Source organism: Neophocaena asiaeorientalis, unplaced genomic scaffold (genome assembly GCF_003031525.2).
Source record: "Neophocaena asiaeorientalis asiaeorientalis breed wild unplaced genomic scaffold, Neophocaena_asiaeorientalis_V1.1 scaffold479, whole genome shotgun sequence".
Lineage (NCBI taxonomy): Eukaryota > Metazoa > Chordata > Mammalia > Artiodactyla > Phocoenidae > Neophocaena > Neophocaena asiaeorientalis.
In genome coordinates this window covers 2,988,470-3,014,308 of record NW_020173774.1, presented here as the reverse complement: position 1 = coordinate 3,014,308, position 25,839 = coordinate 2,988,470, and the positions used below count along the sequence as shown (strand labels likewise).

At 38.4% G+C, this 25,839-nt stretch overlaps 2 protein-coding genes across 2 annotated transcripts in view; one reads left to right on the top strand and one right to left on the bottom strand.

Annotated features, from left to right (window-relative positions):
• Positions 1-2,666: 2,666 nt before the first annotated feature.
• The window catches only part of PAFAH1B2 (platelet activating factor acetylhydrolase 1b catalytic subunit 2), a 23,578-nt gene continuing 405 nt past the window's right edge, over positions 2,667-25,839 (bottom strand). The window contains exons 2-6 of the mRNA XM_024751758.1: positions 20,011-20,098; positions 12,016-12,105; positions 11,100-11,216; positions 9,393-9,515; positions 2,667-6,090 (exon numbers count right to left, since the gene is read on the bottom strand). Coding sequence (XP_024607526.1) covers positions 5,812-6,090; positions 9,393-9,515; positions 11,100-11,216; positions 12,016-12,105; positions 20,011-20,091 — 690 coding nt within the window. The 5' untranslated portion in view covers positions 20,092-20,098 and the 3' untranslated portion in view covers positions 2,667-5,811. The remainder of the gene's footprint in view (positions 6,091-9,392; positions 9,516-11,099; positions 11,217-12,015; positions 12,106-20,010; positions 20,099-25,839) is intronic.
• Positions 21,551-25,839, top strand: part of ZBTB7C-AS2 (ZBTB7C antisense RNA 2) — a 5,091-nt gene continuing 802 nt past the window's right edge. Inside the window, 3 exon segments of the mRNA XM_024751699.1 lie at positions 21,551-21,555; positions 24,408-24,440; positions 25,209-25,318. Coding sequence (XP_024607467.1) covers positions 21,551-21,555; positions 24,408-24,440; positions 25,209-25,318 — 148 coding nt within the window.

Genomic DNA, 25,839 nt, shown 5'->3' with positions numbered 1-25,839 from the left:
AACACATTCTCTGTTCTTAAGGAATTCATATCTAGCAGTGTAGAAAAGTGATTGAGTGCAATGATAAAAGATTTACAAAGGGTATTATGGGAATTCAGAGATGAGAGACCTAGTACAGATGTGAGCTGAAAATAGGAGAAATCAGAAAACATTCCAGGACTCTCTGAAGGACTCTTAACAGATGAGTAGGAGCTAGCTTGGCAAAGGGGCAGGAGCATATTCCAGAGGGTCTCAGCTTGGGGCAAAGGCAGAGACTCAGAGTTCAATGCTATTGGCATGAAGTTCAAAGTAAGAGGTGGGAGGATATAAACGAACTGAAGAGGGCCAGGTCATGGAGCACATTGGATGTTATATTTAATAGCTTGGACTATCAGTGGTTATCAAAGAGCATGCTGCAGTACACTGATGTGTCATTAATTTTTACAGGGGTGCTGTCAAAGCTTTATCAGTGTGTAAAATTTGTTTTTTTCATACATATTTTTGATGTGGTTTGTTAAAATAAGCCAGCAAATAAGCAAGAGGCAAGAGGCATAGCATAAAATCAGGCCCAAGAAAGTTTGACTATGTGTTTAGCAAAACAATTAAGTTCTTTGCTTTGTGGCTATGTAAAAATATGTAGCTGAGTTAAGGTTTCACTCCTGCCTTGGCTGGAGAAGAGCAGGGATGGATTCTCCTGCTGGTTCCTTCCCCAAGTAGATGCTGGTGAGGGAGCTTCCCCTTCCACCACACTACCCTCTCTTCCACTTCTGGGCCACTGAAGAGGTTCACACAGCAGTTTGGAAACAATCAGCAAAGCCTCAGGCCCCAGGCTGCTTTCACTGCTGTCCTGTGATTTAAGGGGACCCTGTGACCAGCTCACAAGGCAATGCCTCTGGAGGGGTGGGTGGAGAGGAACTTGGTGTGATTAGATGGGGAGGGCGGGCAGGGGGAGGCAAGTAGAAAAACAAAAATACCTCAGTTTAGTTATCTCCAAATTTTATCCTTTTATAGGAGTAAATCATTTTAATCCAATAGCCTCACCATGGTGAGAAGTGATAAAGCGAATGTCGCAAAAACCACAGACACTTTTAGCTGCTTAGGAACATTTTATTGGCATACCAATCTGCTGTAATCATAGCTGGCGTGGTGGGTGGTGTTAGTCATCTGGATAGGCCCTAATGGGCCAGGTAAGTGACCCTTGTTCTGGTCACACAGCTCTAAAGAGGCTGTCCTTGGGGCAGATGTGTTAGCTTGGGGAGGCGAAGGTGATAAAGGAGAACTGTGTCCACATTGTCACTAGCAGCCATTGTTATACTGAGACTGAGGCCATTCACCCAGGTCAGATGAGGTAGTCCACAGCACACATCCACAGAAACCCACCTGCAGAACTGTCTGGACTCATGTATGGAGTGGACTGCAAGGGAGGCAGCTGTGTTTTCTGAACGTCTGACATGAACCCTCATTCAGTATTTCCATCTGCACTTGTGGCCCCCACCACCACCCCTCAGCATATGGAAGCTGACAACTCCTACTTTAATCATTCTGCCATGTATTACTGACTGTACTTACACTTTCCTGTTTTAGACTTTAAATCTTATTTCACTTACCCAAGTATCCTCCTGTCAATCTGAACTTCCTGACATGTTAATACAGTTGCCAGTCTTTGAACCCCTTCACGCGTACCACCAAAAATTCTTGGCTCTATAAACACAATTTAAATTCTACTGCTGGTTTTAAGGTGGGAAACAAGATGGCCAGATAATGCACTTTAAATAAATTCTAATAATTCCATGGCCACGTGGAGGATGGAATCGAAAGGGAGTATATTGATTGCAGAGACTGAAGGAAGCTGTTGCCTTTGGTCCAGGTGAGAAGACTGTGACTTCATTCCCAGGACTTTCAACTGAAAGGAAACTAGGGATGTATCTGCAATGAACTCAGTGAATCAGAATCTAGAGCTAAAAAGACACCCCAGGTTGAATGAGTAGTGGTTAAGAGCAAGGACTTCGAAGTCAGATAAAGCTGGGTTCAAATCCCAGCTCAACCATTTATATTACATGACTCATCTTTGACAAGACAGCAAACTTCTCCAGGCCTCCCAGCCAACAGTAAAGTGGAAATGCACCTACCTAAACTGCTTAGGTGGTTAATATATGGGAAATGTTATCCTGAAGCTTTTCTCCCTAGATGACACAGGAACTCAGAACACTCCAATTAATTTGAGGCACTTAAGCTCAAGCTGGGGGTAACAGTAGAAAGAAATATTCCAAAATGTAAAAAAGAAGAACTGGTGATTATTAGCATGAGGAATGGAGAAACTATAGAAATTGGGACAATTAACGTGAATAAAATTCTAAAGATCTGAAATTAGGAAAAAGGGTCAAGAGGTCAATTTAATGACTTAATTCTGTTTTTAACTACCAGATACTATTAACAAATCTGAAACATTTCACTTGACAATATTCCCACGTATCTATTTAGGATTCCTTCTATCTGCTCATCCTACCCTGCCGTTCTGCACCCCCAAGGAGATAAGTGATGAGGGTCAGCTTGGTACATTCAGCTCCACAGAAAAGCAGCAGGATGATCTAAGTATCCAATTTGCCTGTGATAAGGTAGGAAAAAAAAAATCCCTTCTCTCTTCATGGGAATTCAAACTATGATAAAGGAGACAGAAAGACAGCAAGTTTGAGTGAAATGTTTACATTTATATTGAAATATGCACTAAAACAGAATGAGTTCTACTAGTCAATGAAATTTTGCCAAAGCGGAATCGCAAACTTCCGTTGGGGAGGTCCAGTCAACTAGCAGCAGTGATCCCCAAGCAGGAACACCAAGGAGAAGCCTGGGAGACCCCACCCCAAAAAGCCTCCTTTCAAGAGATCCCAACTCACTTCGCCCACATGCACCCACACAGATTTAGGAGCACAGTCATGCTCATTTTCTTATATCTTCAGTTTCTTCTTCGCTGCAATAAATATAAAATTGGCAATGCTCATATACCACAGCACAGACAATATTTCAGGCTTTAGCATACAACTGTAAACAGTGACTAGGTTAAAAAAATAAAAAAGATAAAGAAAGTTGAACATTATTTTTAAACAACGACAAAATTCCTAAGAGCAGGGCATGAGCTACTCAAGATTTGTTTTGTTGCGTTAAGGTTTTTGACAAAAAAATTCAGGTTTAGACAGATGTCCAAATAGACTCAAGGTGGTAGCCAAACCACTGCCCATGGTAGTCTAGATTATGTGGTAGCAAAACAACATGCCCTAGATCACCCTTGGCAGTACATCTTCAACCTGCCACATTCAAGATGGGACTGCAGAAATCTTTATTGTGCCATCACCAGCTGCCATCCAGTGTAGTGGGAATGGGTGGGCAAAGGGATGGAAGTTTGCTGGGAGACAAATAGAATTAACACCTCTGCTGGCTGCCTGGAAAGTTGGCCCCTTAATCACAAGGACAACTAGGACATTTCACTTGGACAGTGCATTAAACTTCATATATGTGTGTGTATATATTTCTCATATATATATATATATATATATATGAAATCCAAAGATTAAGCATTAAGTTCTATCACTGCAACAAACGGGTGTCAATCAAAGAAAAACAGAAGAACACTTTTTGCCTAAAGCAGTGCAAAGAAAGCTGGCAAGAAATGAAAGTGGACTCAGTATCTGCACATTAGCAATGGGGCAGACTTTTATTTAAAAGGCTAGAGGTTCAAATACTATTGCTCAAATAGCTCTGGTAAATATAAAATGTAGTTAACATCCAAGGTTTATACACAGAAGCAAAGGAGCTGAAGGCCAATTCACAAAGGGATATTTGATCCTTAGTCAAGAGAGAAGCTAAAAGCACATGCTGCAGGAGTAACCTAATGGGGTTTGTTTGGACCATACTCCTTCCCTCTGACAACAGAAAAGACCTGGATAGGAAACTGTCTTTTCACACAGGAAATTGTGGCTTAATTAAATCTCCTCCCTAGAACTGTACCTCAGCTAAGAAAAAAAAAAATCTGTCTTGAAAAACTCAAGAACCTGGGCTACTAAAAATAAAAAGGAAAATTTAATATAGTAAACAAGTTTAGTAAACACCACATATATTTTCAGTTGTTAATGAAGACATGATACATTCAGGAAAGTTTGTGTTTTTGTTTTTTTTAAAGACAAAAAAACCAAAAAAACAAAATTCCCAGAAAAAGCCTCGAGGAGGAAAAAAAAAAAAATCAGCCCAAGTTCTATCCCTTTCAGTCAGAAGCGGCTCTTAGCACAAACCACAAATCCCCCTCCAACACACAAAAGCAATGCCATGTGCCTTGCAAGCAGAGTAAGAAACATATGCCTTAGTTACTGAACTTGAACGTTAAGCAGAATCATTGCAGAGCACATTTTGATGGGTTACTTCAATATCCACCTGGTCCAGTTTAAAGTATTTGTTTGTAAATCCAGTTTGTACATATTCCACAGGTATATTAAACAATAAACCACCTGTTGTCCTATTATTTTTTGTCCTATTAGTTTTTAAATGGCAGTTCTTGTAGCTCAACAAACCATTAAGATTATAAAGAGCTCTCTTGAAAGAAATTCTCAGATGAAGATGTATTGAGAAATCCTGAAGGTTAAACGAAGTGTTTTTTTACTAGTTCTTTTTTTACTAAAACAGTGGGATCAAGCAGAATATCTTTCGGAAGAGCAGTGTCACAATTTCCCCATGAGAAGAGGCCAAATTTTTCTGGACTAATAATAATTTAAAAACTAAGCCAATAATAATAAAATAAAATATACACCTTAAAATACTACAAAACTTGAAATAAAGTCAGGGCTTATGGAGTGGGAAACAGAGTTCTGGGTTTTTTTTCCCCCCAAAAGAAGGAAAACTGTAACAGGTTCTAAGGGAAAAACAAAACAAAACAAACCAGAACTCTGAATATGGATAGCACTACACAGACTCTATAGCACAGACCACCACACAAGAATGAATTACACATCAGTAATATCATCATGAGAGTAACTGGCTGGGGATTTATACTTCCAGCAACAGAGCTCCTAGGTCAAAAATGTGTTAAAAGCTTGTAATGTTAACAAGGACCCCTCCCACCAAAAAAAAGAGGGGATGAGGGGGAATAGAGGAAAGGCTGCATGCATGGGTCTATTACAGACATGATATTCAGCAGCATAAAAATAATACCCTCCATTGAGTCCCCCAAATGGGGCAAAACCTATTTTTCACTGCTAAGCATGGGAAAGGTTAACAGAGTGGAACAAATTCACCTGTAACCATAGCATCTCCCATACTTGAATGACAAGCACGTTCAATTTGATGTTATATGTTGCTGTAACATTGAGAATACATATGAGTAAAGCAAAATAAAAAACAAAAGGCTAAATTATGAACTTTAAAAACTGGAAAAACATCTGTTTTAAAGCCAAGAAGGTGTTATTCTAATTATTATTATATATGACATAATCCATAGAAAGAAAGGCCAAGGAAAGAATCTTCATTTTGTTCAGTACTTAGGCTTGATGTTGTCCTAGGAAAAACAGTGATAAGTCAATGAATGTGTCACACATATAACTAAAAAGTCCCCTTCTGGTTTCCAATGAATTTAAACAACCATCTTCCTTGGCTAATTTTTCTCCTGTGTCAAACAAACCTTCTATGTACAGGACCAGTTTAAATCCCTCCTCCCCTTCAAACACTAGATATGAACATCCAGGAACATTCTACAATGCAAAGTGCCTTAAGAAAGAGAAGGATTCTGTAGTGCCAGTGATATAACTGATCTGAGGAAGCTGGGACGCTATTAACACTGATGGGAGCCAGTCAGGCAATGGTGGTTTGTTTTTCCTCAGGTGTTTCCTCCAACAATTGCATGATCAGTTCATGGAGGGGTTTGCAGATCTTTGCGTAGCCCCCTCCTGTGAGATGCAGAAAATCAAACATGTCGTGGCAGGAGATGGCACCGTCCGAGTGCACGAAGCCCCCATCTGTATCCAGGAGCTGAACATTGGCAAGCTTCGGCAGGGAAACCTTGAGGAGCTGGTTCACCTTGGCATTCTTTTGCCTCAAAGGGTTGGGCTTCTCACCTCGAGGTAACAAACCCTGGGGAAGAGCAGAGAAGAATATAAGATGAGAAGACTCACTGTTTTTTCCTACTTACTTGTGATTTCAAATATCCCTGGAACTCTCCATCTAGCACTTGTTATACCTTTGATTTCTGAAACACTGGACTAGACCTGTCTTAATGAAAGTTCTCTGACTATCCCTCCTAGGTTTCTTCCTGAGCTCCTCCTCCTCCTCCTGTCCCTTAACTGCTGGTATTCTTCAGGGTTTTGTCCTTGGCCCAGTACTCTCTACACCTACACACTTTAGCCCAGATCTCTTCCCGGAGCTTCAGAACTGTGTATGTGAATGCTCCTGAGGCACACCCAACTTAACACGTCCAAAAACCCATTCATCATCTCCCCCATAGACTATGTTCCTTCTACATTCTCTGTGTCAACTGACCTTCCAACATCCCTGAGTCTCTCATCCCATGTACCTTATCTATTCATCATTAAATCACTCAGCTTTTACATCCTAAGTATTTTTCCAATCCATTCTTTTTTCTGACTATAGACACTGCTATGGCTAGGGAACTTACCAATATTCACCTCAATTAATGTAAAATCTCCTGACTAGTCTTCCTACCTCCAGTGGTATTACCCCTTCAATTTATCCTCCATATAGTCCACCACATAGCTAGAATAATCTAGCTCAAATACGCATCTATTCATTAATGCCACATGGAACCTACACTAGAACACCCGAGAAATGGAGTTGGAACAAATGCTGTCTTGATGAATCAGAGCCACATAATATCTGGTAGTATAAAACAGAGATGTGTTCTACATTCATTTTTAACTTATTTGTTAATGATCTAATATAATTTTCAGATAAATCAGATGTCTGTCCTTCTACTATAGTAAATAAAAGCCACCTCTTATATGGCAAGTGCAAGGTTTTATCATCTCAAACTAGAAATGGCCTTTATACAGATAACTGATCCAATTATAAAACTGTCAGAAGTCCCCAACCTTTTAGTTGGTTTATAGCTAATGATGCCACACAGCAAGTTATTGTTATTTAGGCAAAAATGTTGTCACCTGTTTCTCCTACAGGGTATGATAAGAGGTATTATTTCATAAAAACGGGTTTTCTGTAGGCGTTCTACTAAAAAAATCAAAAAAATTTTTATGCCCAAAGCGTTATTCACGTCTGCTTTAAATTTTTTCAGCAAAACGTTGGACCTCGATTATTAACTTACTGTGTGACCGTAAAGTTCCAAAGAGAACTACAGAGAATTATGAATATGCTACCCCAATCCATCTCCTTTCATCCTTGTCAAGTGCAGACAAGGTCAATCCTAAACCCTAGTTTATATAACTGTTAAAAGTATAAGGCTCTGAATCTAACAGTTAACAAAGAAAATCAGCCCTCAGCGCTGGCACATCAAAGCTTGGTTGAGATATAATGAGCAACCAGGAAGGATGGCCAGTGACCAATAAATACATATGTTATTCTGACTTTCAAAGAATACCATAGTAATTAAAGCCATAAAAAAGGATTAAGCCTCAAGAGCAGGGCGCCATACCTATTGGGATTGTCAAGCAAGGATAAGAAAAATAGCTTATATACTTGCATAACATTTTCCTTAATAAATGAGTATCAAGGGTATGCCATGTGATTTTTTCTCTATAATAACTGATAATTGTTAAAATATTATTTTAAAGGAGACAAAATACACTCCTAATTCCTTTACCATGTAACAACTATTTTAATTTTATTTCCTTTTCCAATTTGCATATTTACTTTCAAGCAATTCTAAATATAATATACATACTGTTTAGTATTCGGACTGTTCACTTAAATACATCATAAATTCTGTTTTCACACAGTCCTCCTAATTGTCATATGATTAGTGCTATTATAGTCAATGACTTGTGCAATCATTCCCCCATGGGGTTGATTATTTAGGTTATTTCCAATGTTTTAGTATTGTAGATAACACCACCATATATCAAATTCAAAAGTCTGATTGAAACAAAGAATATTTATGGAGGATTTATTCAGCAACATTCATGCAACAAATACGTCCTAAGCAACTACAATGTACCACCCACTGTACTTAAGAGATGGACTCTTAACCAGAATGTAGTCTTTTCTGGAATAATGCAGGATATAAATAAATACATAAATTAATTAAATACCATGTAATAAAAAAATAAGACCTGGCTCCCCAGAACCGTCATAAGATAATATCCAAATTCCTAACATGGGACCTGGCTGTGGCCTTCAACTATCCCAGACTTGAACTTTATTCCAATGATAACCCTAAAATTCTTCTAGCACCCTCCTTCACTCACCCAACAAACACATACATGTATAAGCCTTTGATCATTTCCTTCCTTTCTTCCTCCCTCCCTTTCTCTCTCTCTCATTCTTCTCTGTAATACCTTCTTTCATTTCTCTATTTGTCTGGAAACCAATGAATTCTTTAAAACTAAACTCAGATGTCAATTTTTATGTCTAAAATATACCCTGTTCTCTCCTTAGCATACAGTATAATAATTCTGTTTATATTGCTGTGTCCATCTACCAGCTCCTTGAGAGGAACCGTCTTACTCATTTTTGTATGCCCGGGACCTAGGATAGTGCCTTGTACATCGTGATTCTCGCATGTTTGTTGAATAAATGACTACCTTATTAACACTATATCTCATTAAAGAACTGAATACATGTCAGATTTCTCAAAAACATACATTTTTAGCTAGGTTAAGAATATCTACAGGTAAACTTTAACACTGAAATAGACAGCTGTTTATCCCTGAGACCATGAAGACAATGCTTTAATTCTACAAAGGGTAGCATTTCCTGTTAGTGGTAAGACTATGAAGAATCCATTTTCTTCCTGATGTAATCTCTGATATTTTTCAAGAATTCAGAGATTCTGATAAATACACCACCTTTACCATATTAACCATGGAACAAAACAACACATCTAGGCTAATCCAAACTCAGGTCTAATAAAAAGAGACTCAGGAACTAGGAAAAGTCTCATATGCAACTTAAAAAATTATCAGAAGATAGTCAAGGGGAAAAAAAAAAAAAATTTAGGCAACCTGAGGCAACAAAGAGGATTTCCACTTCTAAACAAGGATGAGCAGAAAAAAGATGGCCCCACAGCTGTTCTAGGAAATGAGACCAGTAAGACGATGGGACATATCAGAGAAGAGCTTCTCGGGAGCATGATAAACTGCTTCCAACCTAAAGATTCTCTATGTTCATGAGTGATCACATTTCTAAAAGGACCCCCCACCTTACCTAATGATATCAAGGTCTCCACCCACCCAAAGACCACATACCAATACAATGATTTTGGCCTGTGGCTGCCTTGTGTTGATAAGTTGTACGATGGCCTCGATTCCACCTGCTACTTCTTCTGCTGTATTTTCATGGTTGTTTGTTCCTACCCAGACAACAATGACCTATAATTGAGGGAAGGAAGAAAAAGAGAAAAAAGATAAATACTCAGGAATGTCCACTAGTTAGTTGAAAATCTTATTTCAAAAATCAAAGAAGGAGGGGCTTCCCTGGTGGCGCATTGGTTGAGAATCTGCCTGCCAATGTGGGGGACACGGGTTCGAGCCCTGGTCTGGGAAGATCCCACATGCCACAGAGCAACTAAGGCCGTGCACCACAACTACTGAGCCTGTGCTCTAGAGCCTGTGAGCCACAACTACTGAAGCCCGCATGCCTAAGAGCCTGTGCTCTGCAACAAAAGAAACCACCGCAATGAGAAGCCCGTGCACCGCAACAAAGAGTAGCCCCCGCTCGCCGCAGCTAGAGAAAGCCCACACGCATCAACGAAGACCCAACACAGCCAAAAATAAAGAAACAAAATAAATTTTTTAAAAAATCAAAGAAGGAAAGATGAACTTCTCAAATGGTATTGGTAACTTCAACAGGGCAGCCATCTTAAAACATTATTAATGTATGCCTCATATACATCAGGATAAATTCCAAACAGAAAAACACTTAAGCGGGAAAAGATGAGAAAATTATTTTATGCGCAGTTGGAAGTTAATCTCTTAAGATCCAGAAACTATACAAAAAAGATAATAAATTCAACTGTATAAAAATAAAACCACTGCAAGTCAAAAAAGAAAAAAAAAAGAGTGAAATCTAAGAAACATGGGGGAAAATACTTGCGACATCATAAGACTCCCTTAAAGTACCTTCTAGAAAAAATAAAAGTACCCAAGGGAGTGTAGTGGGTATAAATACACAGTTCTACTCAAGGAAAAGAGTCAGTGGGGTGGAGGCTGGATATAGTTTTTAAAAGTTTTTCTCTCCAAAAAAATAATTTTACAAGGTGGCTATCACCTAGAGACATATACCTTCCTATGTAACCCAAAGTAATTTCCACCTGTCACAAAAGAAAGGAATATGCATGAGTTTTTCTGTTAGAAAGGCAAAAATAAAATACTTTCAACTACAGCAACTGTTATCAATGGCTCAGCTTTGTTTCCTTTTTGTTGTTTGGGTTGAAAAAATTTATATGCAGTGTGCCAACTCAGGATGTTGATAATGCTATAAGGCACTGGGCACATGTTTGGGCTGAACATTTGTTCACATCTGCTTCAAATTTTCTTCAGAAGAACTTGGAGGCCTTGATTACCAATCTGTTTATATGTTTAAATGGATCCAAAATTACTTCCTCAAGTGAATCATAGCCCTGCTCCCACGGCCCACCTCTGAGCACTTTCCCCCTCATACTGCCTCAGGTCAACAGAATAGCATACCTTATTAGCATCAAATCCCTTCCTACAGCAGAAGATATTTATAACAAGTACAAACCAAGCAAGCAATACACTGATTCTTAATTAAGCATGTATTTGGAATGTTCTTAAACAATATCATTTAACTTAAAGGGGCAGGAAGCAAAGAACAACAGTGAAATAACGCTTTAAAGAAGCAATTTTTTTTTACTACCAGTTTCTGACAATTTAACTATCTGCAAAAGACTCAAGATAAGGATATTCTTTAAAAAAAAATAAGTTTCATTTCACCTTAGGTTTAATATTCTCCAGTTCTCCATTCTTTAGTCTCCATAAAACATGTCTTGTTGTATCTCCCCCAATTCCAAAATTCAGTGCATGAAGTGGGGAAAAAAGCTCTCGCCATATCTGAAAAGAGAAAAACTTGATTTATTTAAGCTGAAATTAGTGGGAAATAAAATCCCTCAATTGCAATGTGTCGTGAGGCATCTGAAATAAGTTTCCCTTTTCTGTATTCCAATGTATCACTGCAAGTGGTATGCTACCAACTGCTGAAAGGGCTTTGAAGATGCCATTGTGTAACTCAGTTTTCAGTGCAGCTTTAGATCTCAGCTCAAGACTTGAGTCACAGCTCAACCTGATGCCACTTAGGTACCAACATTTATAATTAAGCTGCCAACTCAATAAACTCTCCTTTCCCTTTATTCAACCATTTAAAGGAATAGGGTGAAGTAGAAACATGAGATGAAAAAATTTAGAGTGCTTGAGCCAAAAAGATATAAAGCTATCTTTTCTTTTAAATTTCCCTTGGGAGAATGCCTAACCTCAAAAAGATTCAAAACAGTTCACTACAAAAATATATAAAATATAAAAATGGTAAAACACAATAAGAACTGAGAATCATGACTAAGACAAACATAAATGAGCAAATACAAATAAGAAAATAGTAAAATACAAATCACGACTAGGACAAATATAAACAAACAAATATAATGTGAAGCTTCTTGGAAGCCAAGGCAAAAAAGGGAGCTTATTTATAAATAATGTATTTTTTCCTTAGTCTCATCATGCTTGATGGCACAAAGAATCCGATCAGGTAGGTCTGATTTCCCTTCTACTCTGAACTAGAGTGGAATGAATGCAAGTCTGTTATCAATGAATGTGTTGACATGAGCAGCCAAGGACCACCCTCACCCCTGCACCTTACCTCATACTGCTGCATCAACTGTACCATGGAGTCCCCCACAAACAGGACATCCGGCTCTTTGTCTTTGCAGTCCAGGACAAATCTGTTGTGCTGGTGTGAAGAAGAAAGAACAATCAGAAACTGGCATTTTCCCCTGTGAGATTTCTTGGCCTAGACAGAACAGTTGTCCAACCAGTTACTCTGTTGTTAAACATTCTATTTGGTCTGTCCCTAAAGCTGATTCCTCTCAATCTGCTATTAACTCCTGGGCCCTTCTGAAAACGAGAACAGAAAAATGCGTTCATCTTTTTTTAAAAGCTTACCTTTCCTCCAACTCTTTTAAAGAAAATTTCAGATATACTTAAAGCTGATGTAATACAATGAACACCTGTACACACTCACTTACATTCAACAATAACATTTTCCCACATTTGCTTTATCTGTGTTTGCTGAATCATTTGAGAGTAAGCTGCAAACATTGTGATTCTTTACCTTTAAATATTCTGCATGCATCTCCTAAGCTTAAGGACAGTCTCCTATAAAACCATAGAACTATTATCACATCTAAGAAAATAAACAATAATCCCATAAAATCTAACGTTTAATCTTCACAATTGTTCCAAAAGTATCATATGTATCTATTTTTTAAACTAGGATCCAATCAAAAGGCATGCATTTCATTTGAATGATTTTAATATGGCCTTTGAAAATGTCTGCTAACCTCTAAATGTGAAATGTTGGCAAACTGGGACTCAGGCTTTTTCAGTCTTATTCAAGTTTCTAAGCAAGGGTGACCTAGGCCTGGCATGCTTCTCTTTGCTCTTAAGGCATAAGACACCTTTAAAAAGATTTTACCCATTGATGCTAAACTGAAGGACATAGTTTCAATTTTTTTTTTTTTTTTCGCGGTATGCGGGCCTCTCACTGTTGTGGCCTCTCCCATTGTGGAGCACAGGCTCCGGACGTGCAGGCTCAGTGGCCATGGCTCACGGACCCAGCCGCTCCGCGGCATGTGGGATCTTCCCGGACCAGGGCACGAACCCGTGTCCCCTGCATCGGCAGGCGGACTCTCAACCACTGCGCCACCAGGGAAGCCCTTCAATTTTTATATTCATCCCTGAAACAAATTAACATGATGGTTTAGCAGGTCTCTAACCCAGTTCTATGGAAAGGTCTGAATACTGTTTCTTTTTCTCAAACTTGACATTCAATTATGCTTCCCCTAGGAATTAATTCAGATGGAGTTACTATTGAAGTATTTCTGCTGATAATACAAGTGCAGATGACACTGTGGTGAAACTGAGATATTTCACTGCTATTGGTGAAAATACAAAAATATTTCTGGAAATGATTTGACAACTGATTAAGACATCTCTTTTACAGTGACAGGATTTGGGATCACTTTTTCTTTTCTCTTGGGTCCATGTCTTGTGTAAACAATTTTTTAAAATTACTATTGTTTCAATAAGTATTTTTAAACTGAAGGGATAAGATGAGCAAGAATAAGGCTTTAGCTAGTTTTATTGAGTAGGTGCTCTTTCACGTCACGTCGTCTCTCTACTGTGTATGCTAAAGTGCCAACTACCTCTCAATACCAACAGAACAGTTTATGTTTAAAGAATGTCATGGAATTTAAGCTCTGCTGTTCTAAAGGTTTAAGTACTCTAAATTTTCTTTTTAAGTATAAAAGTAGTTGCAATGAGCTTGGAAAAACAGAAAAGATAAAAGCAAAACATCTATAATCCTACCATTTTAACCCAGTACCTATTAACGTTTTAGGGTTTTTTCTCTCATTATTTTTTCACATCCCCCCGCAACACAGTTGAAACGTATGTATATATCTCCTTAAGGCACAATAGCTTTGGGGACAGAAGAACCTATGTTCGAAGTCTAGCTTATCTACTTTCTAGTGCAGTGACCTTAAGCAAGTACATAACCCCGAGTTTTGTTTTACACATCTGCTGGCAACTCTGTTTTTAGAGTTGTGAAGATGAGTTGTATAAAAGGGGCCCAGCTTCTGGCTGCCACCCAGTAGGTACTCAATAAAGAGCACACATTATAACTGCATTAACATTATATTGGAAATATTTTTCTATGTAGCTACATGATTTTCATAACTATAATTATTTTAAAAATTTTTATCGTGTAATTTTTAAAAAAAATCTTCATTTATTTATTTATTTGGCAGCACCACACAGCTTGAAGGATCTGAGTTCCCCAACCGGGACTGAACCCGGGCCCTCGGCAGTGAGAGCATGGAGTCCTAACCACCGGACCACCAGGGAATTCCCTATAACCGTAATTTTTAACACCACTTAATATCCTACTGGATGCATCCAGTGGCACATTCATTTTTTTTTAGCTCTTTATCCTAATGACAGATTTGCCAGAAGCCTCCTATTGACTGAGATGAAGAAACTTACACACACACACACATTTTCTTTTACAGGCTGGGAATTTTTAGGGCAAAGGGGATTAACACTTTCATGGATCTTGGATATACTTCCAAATTACTAACAAAATGGCTACTGGCTGTATCTATTCTGACGCCAGCAATGTATCAGAACTCATTTTACTATACTTGCACCTGCACGGGTTATTCATATTTTTCTCTCCCTCCTTTCTTTTCCCATTGTTTTAATCTGTACTTTTTGGAAACAAAAAGTTAAAGCTCCTGTCATGCTCATTGAGACACTTATCTATATTTGAGGATATTTTTATTGATAATACAACAGTATCAGTGCTTCATCTGTAATATTTACTGAAAATATTTCTGTCAGTCTGCTGCTAAGCCTTCTTTAGGTGGTTAATGTTTTGATACGAATTGTTATTAAATTTGTCTACGGTCAAGTCTTTTAATATCACCCTTAAAAAAAACTTACGATTACGGAAAATATCAAGGAAATACAGGAAAGCAGAGCTAATAACACAATGGATCTCTGTGTATCCATCACCAGATACAGCAATCATTTAACTTACGGCCACTATTATTTCAACATTCCAGAAACTATTGCCCCACCCCATTCTTAGATTATTTTGAAGCAAACTGAGGATATAACATTTCATATATAAATATTTCAACATGTAGCTCTTAAAAGATTAAAAATATATATAACCACAATACCAGTTCTATCCTCTAAAATTAATAGGAATCCTTTAATATCAACAAATAACTAGTGAGTGTTCAAATTCAATGTCACAAAATTTTATTTTATGATTTGTTTTTTAAAATCAGAATCCAGACAATTTGTCTCTTAAATCCCTTTTAATCTATAGGCTCCCCCTCCCTCTGCCACCACCTCCCAAACTTTTTTTTTAAGGAACATGACTGTCTGACCTATAGACTCTCCCATAGTCTGGATTTTGTTGACTGCATTCCTGTGGTGGTGGTGGACATGTTCATCTGTTCTAGGTACTTCTTGATATGTGGTACTTAAGTCTAGAATAGGGATGGATATTTTAGCAATACTCCGTGAGTAGTATTGAGTATCACTTCAATACTTGTTTTAATCATGACTGCTTTTCTTTTAATGTTTTGTTTCTAAATAATTTATCTACAGAAGAACTGAAAAGATTGTAGAGTATTTGCATATACCCCTAACTCAGCTTCTTTCAATGTTAGCATCTTTTATTTTTTTTATTAAAAACAGAATTTTCAGGTGTAAGGATTTTTTTTAAAAATTTATTTATTTATTTCTTTTTGGCTGCGTTGGATCTTTATTGTTGTGCGTGAGCTTTCTCTCGTTGCAGTGAGTGGGGACTAAACTTCGCCGTGGTGCTTGGGCTTCCCATTGCAGTGGCTTCTCTTGTTGGGGAGCACAGGCTCTAGGCGCACAGGCTTCATTAGTTGTAGCATGCAGGCTCAGTAGTTGTAGCTCGCAGGCTCTAGAGAACAGGCTCAGTAGTTGTGGCGCACGGGCTTAGATGCTCCGCAGCATGTGGGATCTTCCTGGACCAGGGCTCGAACCTGTGTCCCCAGTATTGGCAGGCAGATTCTTAACTACTGCACCACCAAGGAAGCCCTCAATGTTAGCATCTTATATAAGCATGGTACATTTGTCAAACCTAAGAAATTAACATTAGGGAATACTATCAACTAAAATAAAGTTCATTCAGATCTCACTAATTTTTCCACTAATGCCCATTTCCTGAATCAATCAGGATATCACATTGCATTTAATCTATATATCTCCTTTAACTCTTCTGATATGGGACAGTCTCTTGGTCTTTCCTTGTCTTTCATGACCTGACACATTTAGTTGCGGTAAGGTGTTCTGTAGACAGTCCCTCAATTTGGGTCTGTCTGATGTTTTCCCATGAATAGGCTGAGGTTATGGATTTTGGGGGAAGACTACCACAGAGGTGATGTGCCCTTGTTGTATCATATCAGGGAACATGACTTATTACTGGTGATGTTAATACTGATCATTTGGGTAAGGTGGCGTTTGCCAGTTTTCTCCACCATCAAGTTATTTTCCCTTCCATACTCTATATGTTAGAAACAAGACACTAAATTCAGCTCCACCTCCTGGAGGGAGGGGTCTCAGAAAATATGTGGGCGTACCTTAAAACCACCAAAGTAATTTACAGGGAGATACTCTAAGGCTAGGCAAATATACCGTTTCTCCTTAAAGTTGTGTCCACTAATGTTAGTATTCATCAATGGATCATGCCTACAGTAATTATTACTGCAGTGTTCTATACATGATTTTCTTTTCCCTCCTTACTTCTACATTTATTAATTAAAATTATTCTGTAAGGAAGATTTAGCCCTTCTCCCCTATTTATTTATTCATCCACTCATTTATTTATAGCAGAATGCATTAATGAACACTTATTTTATTCTTTCAGTTATAAACCAATAATACCATCATTTGTCACACTGCTCAAAATGTTCAACTTTGCACTTTGGGAGCTCTTTCAGGTCTTTTAGGTGGTCAAAGTTATCATCAATGAGACAAACCAACACCACATGTATTCTATGTGATGCACCAGGGACCCATCACTTCAGTGATATTCCTGCCACCCATCTTTTTTTCTCTTTTTCTTTTTTGAGTAGTTTCTTGCTTTCTTGCACTAGAAGATGCTCTAGGCCCGTATTTTTATTTTCTTTGCTCCAGCTATAGAATCAATCATTTCTCTAAGGAGCCCTGGTTCCTTTTATTGGAGAACTGTATTTAAAAACCAAGATCTGGGTATATAATATATTTTAATATAAGTTAGTCCTTCCATATTATACAAGTTTTTTAAAAAATTTAAATATTTGTATCTGTTTTTCTTCCATTTGACTAATTTTTTCCCAGTCAGTGCTAATCATTTAAAGTCTTCTAATTTATGCCAGAAACAACGAAGGCATCTAGTTTTAGTTACTACTTTTAGTAAATTTATAAATGACCTAAACGCCCATCAATGAGATAAAAGACAATCCACTGTGGTATTTTCATATAAAATAATTGAATACTACTTAAAGAGAAAAAAATGAATAAACTACAGCTATATTTTTAATATGTATGATTACTGCAGAAAAAAATACATTCAGAAAGATACTATTTACCATTTAAAAACGTGCAAAAAGGGACTTCCTTGGTGGCGCAGTGCTTAAGGATCCACCTGCCAATGCAGGGGACACGGGTTTGAGCCCTGGTCTGGGAAGATCCCACATGCTGCGGAGCAACTAAGCCCGTGCGCCACAACTACTGAGCCTGCGCTCTAGAGCCCTCAAGCCACACCTACTGAGCCTGTGTGTCACAACTACTGAAGCCTGCGCGCCTAGAGCCCACGCTCTGCAACGAGAAGCCACAATGAGAAGAAGCCCGCATACTGCAACGAAGAGTAGCCCCTGCTCACCGCAACTAGAGAAAGCCCGCATGCAGCAATGAAGACCCAACACAGCCAAATATAAATAAATAAATAAATTAATTTTAAAAAGTGTAAAAATGCTAACTATATTGTTTAGAGATTATATATGTAGTATGTAAATACATGAAATTACTGGCTTGGGGGTGGGGAGGTAGGAAAGAGAAAGAAATGTGATCAATGAGGGGTATACAGGGAACAGCAATTCTTTTAGCAATGTTTTATTTTTTTAGGATGAGTAGCAAATACATAGATGCTCAAAATATTTCATAATACTTTTTTAAAGATATAAACAAATGAGGAAGATTAAGAAAGAATAATCACATAGTTGATCCATAGGAGAACAGTCAAAATAAAAAACTACCACTCAGGGGGCTTCCCTGGTGGCACAGTGGTTGAGAGTCCACCTGCTGACGCAGGGGACACAGGTTCGTGCCCCGGTCCGGGAGGATCCCACATGCCGCGGAGCGGCTGGGCCCATGAGCCATGGCCGCTGAGCCTGCGCGTCCGGAGCCTGTGCTCCGCAACCGGAGAGGCCACAACAGTGAGAGGCCCACGTACTGCAAAAACACCAAAAAAACCCAAAAAAAACTACCACTCAAAATAAGCTAGTTGAAAGACTGATTTTTAAGTCTGAGATGACCAAAACAGAAAGAGAATACAACCATGAAGAGTATAAAGAGAATCACTAAATACTAAAACAGGAAACTCTGGGGACTTAAAATCATATTGAACTTGTTAGTTCAAAAGGTAATACGGTTGGAAACAGATAAAGGTTAAATATAGTTATTGTAAAGGATAAGTTATTAAAAGCAAGCTACAAATACTGAAAAAAAAAATAAAGTGCTAAAAAAAACAATGGGACATACTGAGAGGGCAAAGGGGCCAGAGCTTGAAGGGATTCCCACTTGCTAAACTTTGGACAATGAGTTTCAAAATTACAGTGGATTGTAACCCACTTGACTAAAATAAGAACCTGTGAGACCATATTATAACGAAACAGAATTGGTTTAGGCCAACACCATCTTAACCAAGTGATCAAAGCTACTATCATCAATGAGACAAATCAACATCACATGCCTTCTATGTGATGCACTGAAGACATTACTTCCCTGATACTCCTGCCAAAAATGTATGTGAATCTTGATTATGAGAAAAGAGAGGGACATTCCACAAAATAAATGCCCTATACTATTCCAAATGGTCAAGGTCATGAAAAACAAAGGCTAAGAAATGTTTCTGATTAAAGGAGAATGAAGAGAAACGACAACCAAATGCAATGTGTGATCCTAGACTGGGAAGAAAATTGATATAAAGAACACTACTGGGGCTTCCCTGGTGGTGCAGTGGTTGAGAGTCTGCCTGCCGATGCAGGGGACACGGGTTCATGCCCCGGTCCGGGAGGATCCCACATGCCGCGGAGCAGCTGGGCCCGTGAGCCATGGCCGCTGAGCCTGCGCGTCCGGAGCCTGTGCTCCGCAACGAGAGAGGCCACAACAGTGAGAGGCCCACGTACCACACAAAAAAAAGAAAAAATAAAAAAAGAACACTACTGGGACAACTACAGAAATCTGAATATGGTTTTTGGATTAGGTAACAGTATAATGTTAGTGTTAAATTTCCTGATTTTAATAACTGTATTGTAGTTATGTAAGAAAAGGTTCTTGTTCTCAGAAAACACACTCAAATATTTAGGCGTAAAGGGGCATTGTGATGACTGCAACATACTTTCAAATGATTCAGAAAAAACTGTAAGTTGGTAAATAGTACAAACAGATACAGACAGAATGATTAGGCAGATGTGGCAAAATGTTAACAAGTGGCAAGTCTAGAGAAGGATATAGGAAGTTGCTTCTGAAGTGTTTGTAATATTTGTATAATTTTGAAATTACTTCAAAATTTAAAAAAGCTTAAAGAAAGAATACTGTAGAGACACTGTCATCTATTAAAATTAACAGTACACAATGCCCATGCTCTCAAAATATTCCTCAGTTCCAACATCACATGGTGATTAGGAATGACATCTCTAACATTAGATTTTTATTTACAGTAATCAATTCTTGTTGACCATTAAAAACACCCCATTGTAGCTCTGGTCAAAAGACTCTAAAAATTTAAGAGACTCATCTACGTGAATAACGCACGTGCACCCCCTTTTACCTGAGACATCCATCTGTCATCTCCTTGAATATCTTCCGCTGCATGTGGAATGGCTGCTGGGTTTGAGTCTCCTTGGCTCATTCTACACCTGAGGAAAAAATGTCTATGTTATGTTTTGTTCACTGACAGGAATGTTTCTTTGTTACCACTTACTTAAATATTACATGTCAGGTTTTAAACAATAAGAATTAAATAAATTCCATTGGGTTTTGCCTAGAAACGATGCAACTGGAGTTTATTTTCAGCAGAGACGAGGTCCAGGACATGACTGTCTAAGTCCCATAAATATCTAGCACTACTAAACTTCCAGATAGGTTTGAATATCATTCAGGAACAATGCATTACATCAGTATATATCTTACACCTATATTAATTTTTCATAAATACATGTTATTGTAAGAAACAAATGACAAGAAATTAAACCCTTCAAGTTCAATGACATCTACATTAGAGCCTTTTAGGCTGCTAGAGTTACACACTTAAGAATTAGTACAGCACCGATTAGAATCCAGTGATCACTAAAATCACACAAATACCTGTACTACAGATGATGACAAAACTAGTCGTGGGCTTTGGCAGTGGTTTTTTCATTTTTATTATTTATTATTTTTTTAAATTTTTAATGTTTTTTGGCAGTGCTCCGCAGCCTGCTGGATCGAGTTCCATGACCAGGGATCAAACCCGTGTCCCCTGCAGTGGGAGTGCAGCAGAGTGTTAATAACCACTAGCCCACTAGGGAAGTCCCTGGAATTGGTTTTCTACAAATTTTACTAGGTATTTTTGACAGGTATCCACTAAAAAAAAATTTGATTAACGACGACCTAAATATGGCATCTGATAGTGGAGAAGGAGTAAGTGAAATTCAGGAAAATTAGAAATGCTAATCTTCTAGAAAGACAAGTAAGAAACCAGACTGTTTTCAACCAATTCTGGACAATATATACTAGAGACATCAGGCTCAAGAGGTTACTTGGAAAATGCAAAGGATGATGAAAGAGAAAAAGCTGGGGTTTTGTGGCTTATAGAATAAAAGGCCGTACTCTCTATTTCCCTTCCTTTGCCATCCTCAAATACAACTAAACTTTCTCAGAAAGAGTTATAGCCTTTTAATAAGTATTCACTGAGTAAACAAAACACCTTGGATTACCAAGGTAGTAGTTTTTGTTTTTTTTTAAGGTAGTAGTTTTTGAGGGTCAAAAAGTAACAAGCCCTAAACATGAAAGCAAACCTTCATGAAAAATAAATTACAGAAGCAAACAACTTTAACACTAATTATGTAAATAAATTCGATCAGTTCCAAGACACTAGGTCTAAAAAAAATTGGGCTCAGGGTTAAGCCTATATCTGACTAAAGATGTAAAATATCATTCACAACCTGTGTATATTTCTTTAGATTACTAAAATTTGCAACTATCAGAAAATAATAGCTACCTATGAAGGACTCTATGCTTTATACATACCACCTCCGATCCTCACAAAAGTACTGCAAAATGAAGAAAACGAGGATCAGATAATTTAGGTACTTTGTTCAGTGGCTGAAATGAGGTTTGTCTGACCCCAATTACGTCACATCTGACCCACTGATCACAAACCAGTTCACGCTGACTCCCTAAAGGGGACCTATATCTAACCATTTCATCCAAAAGACTTATGACTTATACCACACGGAGCTAAAAACATCAATGTAAAATGCAAGAATCGGGAAGAACTGCAAGATGAACCTATATAGTTCCAATCAGACTAGGATATCTGTTTGGAGTTTCACTGTCTAAGAAAAGTGAGGAAAAATCACAAGATACATAAAAGAAAACAAAAAAAGGATTACAGGGTTAAAACAAATAGCCACACAGAAACTTTTTGTTTTCAGCCAATAAAACATTCTAAATCTTCCATATAAAAGTTTCTTGGGGGTCTACGTTCAATTCTTGATTCAAGTCTGGCTATTCAGGTTAAATCTGATATGGCACTTAATACTCACTTTAATTTTAGTAAGTAACTTTCTTCCCCGCTGATCAAAAAGCTCTATTGTCCTTAAGACCAACAAGAAGCAACTTTTCCCATTTTCTGTATTTCAAAATTAGATATATAATGTAAAGAAATACAGCAACAAAACAGCTCCTTTTTCCACTCACTAATTGAAAAAGTCTATTTCCTAACTTTTAAAATAGATTTTAAAAACCCAACCATTCCTCATTTATTTTCCCACCTGGAGAAACTCTTAACATGTTAGGTATTTTTGAGGCAAAAGTTAACTGACGCAGGGTTAACTGAGCGATCACTACTAAAAATGAGAAAAATAATCTCCCCCTCTCACTGTGTGATTATGTAATTGAAACCATTTTTCCTGGGGATTGTTAAAAGAACAAGGATGACAAAACTGTACATATGAGGTGCCTCCATAATAAAATGTATCCAAATTCATCCTTCACCACTTAAACACACAATGCAGGCACTCCAACTACATTTCAGTTCTTGGAACACCAGGTTCAGATTTTGTTGAAAAACTTAAGAATTCTGAGAAACCAGAGGGTGTTTCAAGGAAAGGAGCCAAGATGGTGAGAAATTAAAAAACCTGTCATATCAGAAATAGTTGAAAGAAACAGGTATGTTTATAACCTGTAGAAAAACTGTGGGGAAGAGGAAATAACGGGACAAATAGCCGTCAAAGTATTTGAAGATTACTAGGAAGGGACTTTAGGCCTATTCTGCATGTCCCCAAATAGGAAGACAAGGCCAGCAGATACAATGTACAGTGAGACAAATTTATAACAAACAGAACTGCAAATGACATGACCTGTCTCTCAAGGCAGATTCCTCCCAGGGGGCTGCAGAGACTAGGTGAACACCTACTAGAAAAGCATAAAGTGAACTAAAGCATATGAGTAAAGACTGGTCCAGATTAGCGGGATTCAAACATTTTTTAATGTTTTAGAATCTTTTTGAAATGTTCCTCAATATATGTATATTTATAAATTAGATGTGAATTGCTGTTAACCTGTGTATTAAATATTTGTAATTTTTTCCCCTTTTTTACGTAAAAAAAATGAATGTAAAAAGAGGTTCTAAATATTTTCCTATATTCCAATGGATCTCCTTATGCATCCCAGGGCAGCACACATACTCGACTTTCAAGACCAGTGGTCTATATAAACTGTAAGATCTCTTTAGATCTATGATTCAATTTACAAACATGGATTTTTAGAGTTTCTCCAACAGGTAAACAACTGATCAAAAAATAATAACTGCAATAAAGATTTATTGAGAACTTACTGTTTACAAGACACTGTGCTAGGAACTTTGTTATTTAAATAAAAACTGAAGCTCAGGGAGACTTAAGGAAACTGCTCCATGATAGGGAGAGCTGGGATTTGAACTCAGGGTGATATACTACCCTCCAAAACCTATTACTCTTGAGCAAAGGGCATTAGGCTCTATATAGAAAAGACTGTATGAAACAATGATAAATTCTAATTTACTAAGTCAATTCACTTATATATCCTATTACTACTACCCCAATTTAATGGCATTCTGATACCCTTAGCAAAACACTTTCATCTCAGTCCTAAATTTTGTCATGAGCAAAATGAAAAAGCTATAGGGACAGAGAAAATGAGGAACAAAATGTCACTTACCTAAAGTTACTAGGCAGGTAAAACTGAGAGAATTTAGACAATATTCCCAATTAGCTAGTCTTTTTCTTCTTTAACTATGAATACAAGGTCATCCTCCTCCCTCCTCTGAGCAAAATTTGTTTCTTTGTGCCTTCAGACACTTGGATTTTGGATTATTTTGCCAAATCAAAATCTTACAATACAAAGGAGCTTTCAGTTTTACCTGTGCCTATGGCTTGGTAACATTTTTAAACAGCGGTTTAAAAAAAAAAAAAAAAAAACAACTGAGGGGCAAACCCATGTAATCTCCTCTTTAAGAACCAAACTAGGGGGACTTCTCTGACAATCCAGTGGTTAACACTCTGCACAGGGGGCGTGGGTTCGATCCCTGGTCAGGCAACTAAGATTCCACATGCCATGCGGTGCGGCCAAAGGATTAAAAAAAAAAAAAGAAAGAAAGAAAGAAAGAAAAGAAAAGAAAAAAGAAAGAAGCAAGCTGGGGACTATGCATTTAGGGGATTCAAATAATTCGGGAGTTAGATAAAAAAAAAACTGTGTACTGTTTATAATAAAAATGAAGAATCAAATCAGGAGCCATCCAGAGAACAGCCTGTGGTGGGTCACAAAAATCTGAGTGATTTGGGGTTTCCTGCCTCACGTAGAGAGCGATATTGTGGCACAGAAGTATTCAGAATGCTGTAATTAGTAACAACAGAAAAAGTAGCAACAGAGAGGGATTTGACTCCCATCTCACCTCATTGATTCATAATAATCGTCTCTGTGCAGCAAGTCGTTAACTTCTGAGGTCACAAACAGCATGTTCAGTTAGAAAAACCCAAAAGAATGGAGATAAAGGTCAGAAGAAATTATCAGGAGACATACTCTTCCAGGGAAGCTTTAACTGTCCATTAAAATGAGTACTCTGGGAAGATGAGGAGTAAGTGACTTGCACAGCATTTCCCAATTTTCCTGCATTTTCTGTCTTCTCTACTTAACTCCGACTATGATAGTCTTAACACCAGAATTTCCAAATGCTTATACCAGCGTGGTGTAGTGTGTGTCTAATCAAAAACCAGTTCCAACAACAAAGAATTATAAATACTCAAACTGAGCTGTATGTTTCTTTAGTTTAACCAGGAAACAGATGGAGGGGAAAAGTTGCACTAAGAATTAAAAGATTCAGAATGTTTCCACTCTGACCTCAGACTCTTCATTTTGTTTCAGATGGAGCTGGCAGGGTTATTCTAAAGGCGAAGGCAGGCCTCATCCCTAGTACCCTGCCTCAGTGGGCTGGTGGATGGGTCCCGGGGTTCCAGCACATTCAGAATTTATTATCAAATGCCCAAGCCAACACATTAAAGCACAATGATTTCATACTCCTCCCCTGCTCCCGCACAAGGAGGCAACCTTTATACCAGAACAATGTGCCCAGGAGAAGAATCCAAAGACACAGCCATATCCAAGGCAAAGGCGTATTCTGATGCTCAAGGGGACAATACCCCTTGTTTTCTCCATACCTTTACCACTCCCCCAAAATGAACCCCCCCATTTAAAGCTGTACGAAATGAGGCCTTAGGGTGGGTCCAGGTGGTCTTCCCTTTCTCCATGGGTAAGCTCTAAAAAGAGGCCAAAGCTTCACGTGTTTGGTTCTCTTAAGGTTTGTATACACAATATGAAAAGCAACGCTGGCCTGGGAGGTATGGAAATAGTGAGTCACCGTGCAACGGGCACATCTCATACCTGAAGGCCAGAAGATCCTGATCTGGTACATGGACATGGACCAGGTAAAAAGCACCTAAGAAAACCTGTCCATTGGCAGGTTTAGCTAGTTGGTTGACCTTGGGCAAATCACCAGCCTCGCTGGGCCTCATCCCTAAAATGAGGTGCTGGACTGGACAGTCCCCTAAGAAATAAGCCCTTCTGAGTCGTGACAGCCTATGGATTTTTGAATATATTAGAGAAGATAACGGAGAAGTTTCTGACGGGTGGCAAAAAGTGCTCCGTCAGAAAAACAGTAACTGGTCTGAGGCCGCGCCAACGGCCTCTCAGACAGAGGAAAGGGGAAAAAAGGGTCAGAGGTTCAACCTCGGGGAGGAGGGAAAGGCAACAGCCGAGACCCGAGGCAGAAGCGTGGCTGGAAATGGGGCTGGTGGCGGCGAGCCCCGGGCCGCGGTAGCGGGGGATTCAGGGCGGCCTGCTCCGGGGGTCGGGCTGGGCC